Source organism: Vipera ursinii, assembly GCF_947247035.1.
Source record: "Vipera ursinii genome assembly, chromosome: 6".
Lineage (NCBI taxonomy): Eukaryota > Metazoa > Chordata > Lepidosauria > Squamata > Viperidae > Vipera > Vipera ursinii.
In genome coordinates this window covers 89,356,653-89,368,830 of record NC_139515.1, presented here as the reverse complement: position 1 = coordinate 89,368,830, position 12,178 = coordinate 89,356,653, and the positions used below count along the sequence as shown (strand labels likewise).

Genomic DNA, 12,178 nt, shown 5'->3' with positions numbered 1-12,178 from the left:
AATGCTTATAGAGGAGTTACCGTATTTTCTGGCGTATAAGACGACTTTTTAACCCATGAAAATCTTCTCAAAAGTCAGGGGTCGTCTTATACGCTGGGTGCTGAAACTTTAGGGACAGGGCTGGCTGGAAAACCTGGAGCAGATCTCCCATTTGGTCTGCGCAGGGAAAGCGGGACCAATTGAGAAGAAGCTGCAGTCTGTGATTTTTTACAGGCTGGGGTCTGGTGTCTTTCCTTCTAAAGTTGAAGAGCAGCTGCAGTCTATCCCAACTTGAAAGGCAGGTGGGGAATGCAGCAGCCAGAGCAGCTGCTTAGCTCTAAGGACACATTTGACTCAGGAACTGGGCGGGCTGGCTGGAAAACCTGCAGCGGATCTCCCATTTGGTCTGCACAGGGAAAGCTTTAGAGTGAATTAGGAAAAGTTTAATCCACTTGCACTGTTTTTATGTTGTTTATGTTGATGACAAACAGCCTTATGTTTATAAGTGACAGTTTTCCTACTAAGTACCTGCATGTCATAAGCATTTGAATTTAAATTACCATATTAAAATCAAATCTGATGTTTTTTAATGTTTATTTGGTGTGCGTTGGAAGAGGGCTAGTCTTATACGGCGAGTATAGCCCAAACCCTATAATTTAACAGGAAATGTAGGGGGTGGTCTTATACGCCCAGTCGTCTTATAGCCGGAAAATACGGTACATATTTCTGTTTTGCTTAAGGATTTCTCTACCTTGTTGGTGTCCGTGAGGAAAAAGTCCATTTTTATTCTGTTCCTGAGCAGCTCCAAGTGTTCGGACTGTCTGTCCTTCTGGCACCTTTGCCTATAAAGACGGAAGCGAGTGGCAATGCTACAAGTTCTACGAAGATCAGTTCACCTTTCATGATGCTGAGGTAAGCCATCTGAGGTAACTCGCCTGAGGTAACTCACTTGAGTGGGAAGGATTCCCTTAAGTTGGCCCAGAGTTTTTCCAAACTTTATAATGCCAAAAAGTTCATCTCATTTTTTTAATGACTCTCCCTTAGAAAAAAAGATAGAAGTCTAAAAGAAAGAGTAAAATAAAATTCCTTAGTAATTCTCTAGAATTCCCTTCAGTTTAGTACCTCGATAATAACTCTGAACAGGATTCATGGGCTGGCTTCACTTCAATGTCCGAGTAAAATTTGTTAAAGAAAGCAGAACTGGAATAAGTCATCCTCCTGCTACATTTAAATGGGATTGGGTGTTGTGTGATTTAATAGGTTGTGCAGCTCAGCTACTGTCTTGTCTATGTTGTGGGAACAAGGCCAACAATCACAGGGTTAACAGGGGTTCCTCACTCAGCAACCAATCACAGTTAGGACAGTGATGAAAAGACATCTTTATGGCCAATCCTCACATTTATGACAGTTGCAGTTGACTTAGTAACCGCTTCGCTGAATGACTGAGTTGCTAGTTCCAGTTGTGGTTGTTAAACGAGGACTGCTGTACCTTCAAAGGTTCAAGCCATGCGATTTTAAAGTGGGCCCTTGTGTCTCAGGGTGTCTCTTTATTTCCACACACAAAGACACACTTCCTTCCCTCTTCTCTCTCCCTCCCACACCTGGTTTGGATGTCCCACTTTTGTGTGTGTATCCCACTTCTAACACCACTTTCACACCTTGCTTCGAAGCCAGAGAGCCATTTTCCCCATTATATTTTTTCTTTATTTTTCCTTGTTGGGCAAGAAAGTCATGCTTGCATCTGCAGCCCCTCTTAGGAGAACTTCAATGGCAGGAACCTAGTTGGGAGGACCTTGTCTGCCCAGACTGCAAGACACACAACCACAACCACCCCACCCCCCCCCGGGTTGGTAGGCCTGGATCGTAGCAGACCTCCAATGGACAACCTGGTTTGTTGGTGCTGAGATATTTTTGGTTCTTCTCTCTTTGCAGGAAGAGTGTCAGTTCAAATGGAAAGGCCATTTAGCATCTCTGACAAAAGACAAGCAGATCAAAAGCGTCGGTGCCTACGTCACTAAAGAAAACCTGGAGGGTAAATGCGTCTGGATTGGACTCCGACGAGATGCAGGGTCCAGTTTGGTGAGTCTTTGGTCCTCCTGGCTTTGAGCAACCACCGACTGTTTCCTTACAGCTGTTTCCTGAGTTGTGATTTACACCATCCTTGACTAGCCCAGCCTCCTTGTTCCATCTCCGTCCCCTGGTGCTGGTCTTGTCCCATTTATTTATTTATTTATTTATTTATTTATTTATTTATTTATTTATTTATTTATTTATTTATTTATTTATTTATTTATTTATTTATTTAGATTTATATACTGCCCTTTCCCGAAGGACTCAGGGCGGTTTACAGGGCATTTAAAAAACAGTCAATACAAACGTTAAAACAAATTAAAAGAGATTAAATAGAACCCTGAGAAAATTAAAACCCAGTTAAAATTAAAATTAAAAATATTCTCAGCCTGGGCCAGAGAGCTCGAAGAGCCAGTTCTTCAGGTCCCGGCGGAATGAACGGAGGTTGGGGGCAGTCCTAAGCTCCGCAGGCAGCTGGTTCCACAGGGCAGGCGCACCCACTGAGAAGGCCCTACCCCTGGGTATTACCCGCCGGCAATCTTTAACCGGCGGCACCCTGAGGAGACCCTCCCTGTGAGAGCGCACTGGACGAAGGGAACGTGATGCTGGCAGCAGGTGTTCCCTCAAATATCCCGGACCCAGGCCATTTAGGGCTTTATAGGTCATCACCAGCACCTTGAATCTCACCTTGAATGTTAATGGGTTAGAGATAGACTGTGTGGTGTTGTATCTAAGCACCATCCCATTGATGCTCCTGACACAACAGTTTGTTTAGCGACCGTTCAAAGTTACGAAGGTACTGAAAAAAATGACTTATGACTTTTTTCACACCCATAACGGTTGCAGCATCCCCAGGGTCACGTGATTTACCTTCGGATGCTTGAGAACTGGCTCACATTTATGACGGTCGCAGTGTCCCGGGGTCACGTGATCCCCTTTTGTGACCTTCTGACAAGGAAAAGCAAGATTCACGTAACAATGGTGTTACTAATTTAACATCTGCAGGGATTCACTCAACAAATGGGGCAAGAAAAGTCGTAAAATGGGGCAAAACTCACTTAACAAGTTTGTCACTTAGCAACAGAAAGTTTGGGCTCTGTTGCGGTCGTAAGGCGAGGACTAAATGTGTTTTAGGCTGGATTCGTGCACTGAGCAGGCCGCTGGACTCAAAGGCCCGGGGATCTTTATAGCCCCAGGAACCTTGGATTCTGTGCACCGCAATCGCAATAGCCCTTATACAGTTATATGCCGCTTCTTGCATCCAAAGGGCCTAACTGGGTCTCTTTCCTGGGACAATTGAAAGAATTGATGTGCAGGTTGTGAGGTTTTGCTTGATAACAAAATACAGGAAACCAGAATTTGCCTTTAAAAGTAGGTATTTATTCAGCTGAATAGAGACGGGCTTCTCTAAAAAGATGAAAAGCCCCAAATAGCAAAGATGTCTTATTTTTATGCCTATTTTGGTTATGTCAACAATTCACTCAGCAAAGCGGACACACAGAAGATTAAGACTTTGCCCCTTAGCGCTGGCACACTATAGATAAGAAAATAGAAAGCAGAAGTAGGCAACCTCAGCTCTTTTGTGACTCGTGGACTTCAACTCCCAGAATTCCTGAGCCAGCAGAGCTCAGCTTGGAAACCTCTCCCTTTCCCCTCAGCACAGCTGGCTCAGGAATCCTGGGAGTTGAAGTCCACGAGTCACAAAAGAGCCGAGGTGGCCTACCCCTGAGCTAGCCTGTTCCCTTTTGGGTGTTTCCCCAATACACCCTCTGTTCGCTCTGGATGTTTCCCCAAGACTCTAGCTGTCCTGGGTGAGTTAGAGCATTGGGTGTTTCCTTTGCTGTCTTAGGGCAGGAGTGGGGAACCGTGGCTCTTTTACGACTCATGGACTTCAACTCCCAGAATTCCTGAGTCAGCATGGCTGGTTCAGGAATTCTGGGTATCGAAGTCCACAAGTCATAAAAGAGCCAAGGTTGCCTACACCAACTTAGGGTAACGTCCGTGTGGTGCTTGCTTGCACAAAAGCCTAATTAGCAGGACTTCCCCCTTTAAATTAATTTGACCTAAATTAGAATTGGAATTTAATTTTTTTTTAATCATCGTCCCCCTTTCCCCGTGTTCCCCATTCACCCACCTCAATGCGCTTTATTCTGCATTGCACAGCAAACTGGATGGCGCTGGACTGATGGGACACGATCCACGTATAAAAGCTGGAGCTATGGTGAACCCGACATTTTGTTAAACCATGAGGCTTGCGTCGGTCTCTCTTCTGCAACTGGTCAGTATGAGAAGCCGTCGTTCCTTAGTGTGGCTGCAGTTTGCCTCTGTAATCCCGGGAAAGCAGTGAAGGGGAGGGAAGACAGGGAAGGGAAGGGAAGACGGGAAGGGATGGGGATGGGAAGATGGGGAAGGGAAGGGAAGGCAGGAAAGGAGGGGAAGGAAAGATGGGGAAGGGAGGGGAAGGGAAGATGGGGAAGGGAAGGCAGGAGAGAGCTTTGTCAATGCCTGATTTTATTTCAAACATTTATATTTACCTGGCCATTCCCAGGATCCCCCAAGCAGAGACCCAAACGCTTGAGGAAGACCTTAACTCCCTTGATGAAAGAGCTGAGTCTGCTCTAGCCCAGTAGAGAGATTGTTCTAGAGCAGGGAGGGAGCCACGGAAAAGGGATCCTTCCTAGATCCCACCAGATGACAAGGCTTCAATGAGGGAACTGCAGCATGCACCCCCTCTTGTAGGAGAGGAGCTGGAAGGCGGAGTTAAACATGTCATCTGTTTGAGGTCTTTGTGTTGCCACGAGAGACCTAAGTCCAGTCCCCCTGAATTCTCTTGACCCTTATCTAGTGCTCATTTAGCTTTGACCATTAGTTGACTAGATTCTTGCGTGTGGAAGCTGTTTGCACTTGACACCACCCGTGAGTGGACGTGGGGCAGGCAGATGTGCTTGAGAACAGGTGGTCTGCAAGTAGCCCAATCCTATGGCATATTGGGCTCCAAAGGTGATCACCACCCGTGTTCCTTTCTTTCAGGGCATGAGAGATGGGTTGATATATACTGTAACCGCAAACAGCCTTTCCTCTGCAAATGGAAACCCTCTTAAGCCACGTCTGAAGATGGAGTTTGGGGGGGGCCCTCCCCATTGAACAGAAACCTTCCATCTTCTCCATGTGCAAAATGTCTTTGCCAGAAAGACCAGCTGAATGTCAAGCAGTCGGTTCTTCTGTGTCCTCTGAGCTTGCTTCTCTCCCCCTCTTTCTGAAGAATGTGCCCCTCCCTTGATAATAAAGTCTGTTGCTGTGTCCTTGTCTTGAGTTTGGCATTTCTCTCCCAGGGGGTCCAGGGCCCCTCCCTGAATGCCTCTCAGAGGGAAGAGGGTGTTGTCTCTGCAGTTGACTTTCTGGTTGCAAAGACATCCCGCCACCTTATCGTCTCCTTTCCTGGCATCCCTCTCTCCCACCTTTTCTCTCCGAGGGAAATAGGAGATCAATGAGACGAGAAACATGGATCTGTGGAAATAATGTCCCCCTGGAGTGGAAAAAGGTCCATGCAAGGTGGGTAGCTGGAGGATCGCTGAAGCAAACCAGACCAAGAAGAAAAGCTGAAGGAAAGTCATGCATTCATGATGGTCATCTTCTGGTTAATCGGCACCTCCGGCGGGTTCTGGTGAGACCACAGTCGTGTCTCTTCCGAGGTGTTTGAGCTGCAAAGCCTGGGTGCCCCTTTCCTTAAAAGGTCCCCTCTTCCCACTGATGGCAGATCAGCTCCGAGGGTTCCTAGATCAAAGGTCAAGGTGCAAAGGAAACCCCCAAGGCTGGTATTCCTCACAGGTGCTACCTGCAAAAGGGGCTTATGGTCCAAGGTCAAATTATCCTACTTTGTAGACATTGTGCAAAAATCTAGCCCTCCAGACAAGGGTTTAATTCTGGGGAAGGTAGAAGGAGAGAGAAGAGGATGAACAACAGCCAAGCAGTTGGGCAAAGTTATATTGGCAGAGGGTACATACTGGAAGGCCTGAAGGATCGGGTAGTGGGGACAGATCATCATGGAGGAGATCTACCTCATTGCTAAGAGTTGAAGGCACACAATTAATCAACCCTCAAGTATTAGGCTGTTCAATTACATATTTCTGGATTGTGACACCTAACGCTGTATGATACTTCTCTGCAAGCCATCTCTTTGATGGCTGATAACTTGAGGTCCACTCAGGTCTGTCCAGAGATAAAAACCTGTCACGATGTCATGCTTCTGCCACAAAGACCATGTCCATAAAACCATTAAGATGTTGGTCTTCATGCTTGGGCTTTGATACAGAGGAGCTTAAGATCATGGCCAAGATCTGGTGAGGGACCATCACCCAAAGCATAGGAAAGTAAGAAGGTTGGGAAGTCCAGTGAACACACAGACTTTAGTCAGGTCCAGTTATCCAGTTTAGGGGTGTGATGGCTCAGTGGTTAAAGATGCCGAGCTTGTCAGCTGCAAAGCTGACAACTGGGTTCAAGTCCTGAACTCCCTTTACTTGCCCCAGCTTCTGCTGATGTCCAGGTTCTGAGGTTTTGCTTGATAACAAAATACAGGAAACCAAAAATTTGCCTTCAGTATTTATTCAGCTGAACAGAGACGGGCTTCTCTAAAAAATGCGAATAGCCCCAAATAGCAAAGATGTCTTATTTCTGTGCCTATTTTGGTTATGTAAGCAATTCACCCAGCAAAGCTGACACACAGAAGACTTTGCCCCTGAGCTCTGGCACACTATAGATAAGAAACTAGAAAATAGAAGTAGCTAGCTGGTTCACTTTTGGGTGTTTCCCCAGGACACCCTCTGTTCACTCTGGGTGTTTCCCCAAGACTCTAGCTGTCCCTGGGTGAGTTAGAGCATTGGGTGTTTCCTTTGCTGTCCTTTCATGACCCCAGCATTCAGAGGCCTGCAAGTGATCAGAGGGAGAGGGGCCATCTGGACACATTCACTGTCCCCTGAGTCCTGGTCAAGTTGGACCATAAGAAAGGCTGAACGCCAAAGAATTGAGGCCTTTGAACTATGGTGCTGGAGAAGACTCCTGTGAGTCCCTCGGACTGCGAGGCGATCAAACCGGTCAGTCCTAGAGGAGATCAACCCTGACTGCTCTTTAGAAGGCCAGATCCTGAAGCTAAAACTCAAATCCTTTGGCCACCTAATGAGAAGGAAGGACTCACTGGAGAAGAGCCTAATGCTGGGAAAGGTTGAGGGCGAGAGAAGAAGGGGACGACAGAGAAGGAGGTGGCTGGATGGAGTCCCTGAAGCAGTAGGTGTGAGCCTAAAGGGACTCCAGAAGATGGTAGAGGACAGGAAGGCCTGGAGGAACATGGTCCATGGGGTCGCGATGGGTCGGACACGACTTCAGAACCAACAACAACAAAGTCCTGGTCAGCACTGCCCAGTTTGAAAACATGTAAATGCAAGTAGATAAATAGGTACCACTTCGGTGGGAAGGTAACAGTATTCCGTGTGCCTTTGGTCAGTGGTGGGATTCAGCCAGTTTGCACCTCTTCAGCAGAACCAGTAGCTAATTTTTTTGTTTCCCAGGTCCAGAATGAACTTCCGGAAGTGACATCCAGACAGAGAACCGGTTGCTCACATATTTGAATCACGCAACCTTGGCAACTTGAAGACGCGTGGACCTCAACTCCCAGAATTCCCCGGCCAGCATCACGAGATAGAACATAGCATCGCTGGCTGGAGAAGCCTGGTAGTTGAGGTCCATGCGTCTTCAAGTTGCCAAAGTTGACAAACGCTGCTCTATGGTGTTCTCTCACACCAAATAAATGTTGCGTGTGTGGCATCAAGTAGGTTCTTACGGTCAGCTGAACATGTTATTGTCCATATCGGTGCCCTTTACTTTCTCAAGATCGTTCTAGCTTTTTCACACCCAAACTGGATATGAATAATAAATTTATTTCATTGTTCCTGCCTGACATTTCAACATTATCAAAGCTGGCAGATATTAGATTTCAGCAGAAGGGAATGCTGGAAAACAAAAAGTAGAAAAAGTTTGACCCAGAGAAAAGGAATTGAAGCGAGGAGAAGGAAGTGTGCAAAACCATTTTGATTCTTTCCAGAAAGATATTTCTTCTCTTCATCATGCATGGGCAAGATGGTGACACCCATCTTCTCACGCATGAGATTAAATGTTTCACCCTCTTGATCTCTTCACTCCGGAGTAGAGCTTCCCAACTGGGAAGGATATATCTTTCTAATGCTTTCTCCTACACAGGACAAATATTCTTTTATTGGCCCAAAGATGCTTTTTCAAAAGGCAACTAGACATTGTTTTTCCTCGAAGATGTTTCACAACCTGGATGACTCAGACTCTCCATAGACATTTTTTTACTGGCAATAAAATGAACATAAGTACTGAAAGAAATGGAGCTTTTTATTGAGTACTTGAATTACTGAATTATTACACTGAATTATTATTATTAATCACACGAATTACTGAAAAAAGGGCTCTTGAAAGAATTAAGTATATCCAGACCACAACTAAACTTCATCTGCAGCTGTGTCTTAAAACTAAGATGAATTTTGAGTCTGTCTCTCAGGGGCTGGTAAATTTACAAGATGTACAATACTGTTGTTGTTGTTCATGAAAGTAAAAATCTACACAAGGGAACTTGTTATGGGGCTTGCAGGGACCAAGTTGTGATAGAACATAGAATGATGAATTAATATGATCTCTTTCATTGTTGTCTCATAAGAAATGTTTTATCTTGAGTAAGTTCATTGACCAGTTCCTATGTAGCAGTTTCATTTTATTTAGAGAAAACATACACACACACACACACGCACACACACAACCACACATTGCAAAATGAAGTCTGCCACATCTTCTAGATGTTGAGAAGCTTCCTCAGGGCCCCCTTCACTTCCTTGTTGCGGAGGCTGTAGATCAAGGGGTTCAACATGGGGGTGACGATGCAAAACATGGTGGAGATTAAGGTGTCCACCACTACAGAGTAACCAGCACTGGGCTGGTTGTAGTTCACAAAGGCATTTCCAACAAAGAGTGTTACTACAGCAATGTGTGAAGCGCAGGTGGAGAAAGCTTTGCGCCTGCCAATCTTGGAGCGGATCTGCAGAATGGAGGACAAAATGTAAAAATAGGACAGGACGATGAGGAGAACAGGGATGAGGCCCACCAAGGTGCTGTTGATATAACTGACCAACGTGTTGACTGAAATGTCACTGCAAGCAATTTTCAACAATGGGGGGACATCACAAAACATGTGAGGGACGTGGAGGTGTCCACAGAAATCTAACCTAGAGGCCAGGGCAGCATAGATAGCTGAGTCCAGAAAGCCCCAAAGCCAAACAGCCACAGACATCTGGACACACAACTTGCCCCTCATGAGGTGTTCATAGTGCAAAGGCTGACAAATGGCAGCGTAGCGGTCATAGGCCATGACGGCCAGCAGTGCCGGCTCACATCCTGCAAAGCCAATCAGGAAGAAGGCTTGTGCCAGGCATTGGTTGTAGGAGATGGTGTACTGCTGGCGTAGGAAGTTCACCAGGATCTTTGGTACCACCACAGAGGAAAGGCAAACATCCAAGAAGGAGAGTTGGCTGAGGAAGAAGTACATGGGGTTGTGAAGACGGGAATCCAGTAGAATCAGAATTATGATCGTGACGTTGCTCACTAGAGTGACCAAATATTCAGTAACGAACACCAAGAAAAGGTAGATTTCATGACTGAGGAGGCTGGAGAAACCCAGGAGGATGAATTCTGTCCCTTGGGTTTTGTTCTGGGCATCCATGAGAGGAAAAAAAGGAACAGCTGGAAAAACAGAAAAATGCATGTCAAGAAAGCAAAGAGGAGTAATGAATTTTGGAGAACGCATGTAAGAGGCAAAATGACAATGTCTTTATTTGGGGTCTCCATGGAGAATGAAATATTAAGAATCTCTTATACCTAAATATTACCTTATTAAGAGTCAAATATATATGGGTTGATGTTTCAAGGATTTCCTTCCTTCCTTCCTTCCTTCCTTCCTTCCTTCCTTCCTTCCTTCCTTCCTTCCTTCCTTCCTTCCTTCCTTCCTTCCTTCCTTCTCAAATGCAACAAGAATGATTAGGGGACTGGGGGCTAAAACATACTAAGAACGGTTACAGGAACTGGGTATGTCTATTACCTTGGGTCTTTTATGACTCGTGGACTTCAACTCCCAGAATTCCTGAATTCCTTTTCCCTCAGCATGGCTGGCTCAGGAATTCTGGGAGTTGAAGTCCACAAGTCATAAAAGAGCCAAGGTTGCCTAACTCTGGTCTAGTCTAATGAAAAGAAGGACTATGGGAGACATGATAGCAATCTTACAATATTTGGGGCTCCTACAAAGACAAGGGGTCCAAGTATTTTTACAAAGCACCCAAAGAGAAGACAAGAAATGATGGAAAGTAACCAAGGAGAAAAGCAATCTAGAACTAAGGAGAATTTTCCTAATTTCTCAGCAATCAACCGACGGAACTTCTTGCCTTCAGAAGTTGTAGGTGCTCCATCACTGGAGGCTTTCAAAAAGAGACTGGACAACCATTTATCTGAAATGATATAGGGTCTCCTGCTTGAACAGGGGTTGGACTAGAAGACCTCCAAAGTCCCTTCCAACTCTATTATTCTATGTTCTTCTTGTACTATTTTGAATTAGAAGTAGCCCGAGATGAGTTAGATGGAGATGGAGACCTGGGGGATGGAACTTAATTCTCCCTCTACATTTCTGGGGCTTTTGACTTGCTGAGAAACTCTGAGGAAAATCCTTTCCAAGTTTAGTATCTAAACCATTTTCCAATGCCAAGACAAATATTGAATACTTTGTTTTATTTGCTCAATTTGTATAACCGCCTATTTCACATTTGTGATTCTGGACAGCTCATACCATGAAAAACCATCCTATAACGTAACTAATAAACAAAATCCAAAAATCCTGTAAAACAAGATAACCCCATTTGAAAACCAAAAATTATACCTAAGAAACAGAAAAACCGGAAGTGAAAGTCATGAATATAGACATCTAGTAGACTCTGAACCATAACCAGGTTCCCAAGCATATGGGCACAACCATGTTTCTAGAGCTGTCCGGCTTGCGACCAATCTGGCATCTCGGTGTGTGTGTGTGTGTGTGTGTGTGTGTGTGATGTTATAAAGGGTGGGGGCTGAGGCAGGAAAGGATCCCCTCCTGAGTCCCACCAGATGACTGTCCCTAATAAGGGAGTGAGCAAATGGGCTAAGAGGACCCAAAATTAGTGCTACAAAGTCTTCTGATGAAGTAACAGTCCTTCAACTCTGCCTTCTCCAGCCATTGGCATCCTTAGAAGCCACACTATGGTGCCCTCACCTGAAACAGCAGGCTTTGGATCACCCTCTTCAGAAGTCATCAGCCTGCAGAATGACACACACTTCTTCAACCTGCCAATGATCCTCTGCCCTCTGCTTTGATTGTCCGAAATAACAGTTCCTCTGAGATTGGGCAGCCTGGAGGACAGAAGGGAAAGGGTGGGACTTGATTGAAACCTCTAGCAGTAACACCTAGACTTATATACCGCTTCACACTGCTTTACAGCACTCTCTGGGTGGCTTACAGAGGCAGCCTCTTGCCCCCCAACAATCTGTGTCCTCATTTTAACCAACCTCGGAAAGATGGAAGGCTGAGTCAACCTTCAGCCAGTCAGGATCGAACTCCTGGCAGTGAGCAGAATCAACTTGCAACATTGCATTCTCACCACTGCACCACCGGGGCTCTTCAAATATATTAAGGATGTGAATTAGGTTCCAGAGGGCAGTGTTTTCAATATTAAGCAAAAATTAAAAAAAACATGGGCGCATAATCTCAGACGGACAGGAGGGAAGCTGAAAAGTCACGTTAGAAAGTTGGACTTCACAGAACGAGTAGTGGAAGCTTGGAACCAGCCTTCAGTGGCAATGGTGGGTCAATCCTCAGTAACTGAGTTTAAACATGCTTGGGATATACACATGCTCCTCATCCAAAGTAAGTAAGTAAGTAAGTAAGTAAGTAAGTAAGTAAGTAAGTAAGTAAGTAAATAAAAGAAAACAAACAACCAAACTCTCAAGGGGCAAACTCGGTGGACCACGAGGTCTTTTTCTGCCA

The 12,178-nt window shown here is 45.3% G+C and overlaps 3 protein-coding genes across 3 annotated transcripts in view; 1 reads left to right on the top strand and 2 right to left on the bottom strand.

Annotated features, from left to right (window-relative positions):
* LOC310642717 (snaclec coagulation factor IX-binding protein subunit A-like) overlaps window positions 1-5,343 on the top strand; it is a gene marked incomplete at its 5' end in the record, with an annotated part of 6,435 nt that extends 1,092 nt beyond the window's left edge. Inside the window, 4 exons of the mRNA XM_083366604.1 lie at window positions 779-891; window positions 1,912-2,058; window positions 4,213-4,327; window positions 5,080-5,343. Of these exons, the coding sequence (XP_083222730.1) occupies window positions 779-891; window positions 1,912-2,058; window positions 4,213-4,327; window positions 5,080-5,150 (446 nt within the window). The 3' untranslated portion in view covers window positions 5,151-5,343. The remainder of the gene's footprint in view (window positions 1-778; window positions 892-1,911; window positions 2,059-4,212; window positions 4,328-5,079) is intronic.
* The window catches only part of SHANK3 (SH3 and multiple ankyrin repeat domains 3), a gene marked incomplete at both ends in the record, with an annotated part of 484,200 nt that overhangs the window by 377,493 nt on the left and 94,529 nt on the right, over window positions 1-12,178 (bottom strand). The gene's annotated exons all lie outside the window — the stretch shown is intronic.
* Window positions 8,912-9,835, bottom strand: LOC310642716 (olfactory receptor 1G1-like; the record flags this gene model as incomplete). Its single annotated transcript, XM_083366603.1, has 1 exon — window positions 8,912-9,835. The coding sequence occupies one exon, from the start codon at window positions 9,833-9,835 to the stop codon at window positions 8,912-8,914; it is 924 nt and encodes a 307-aa protein (XP_083222729.1).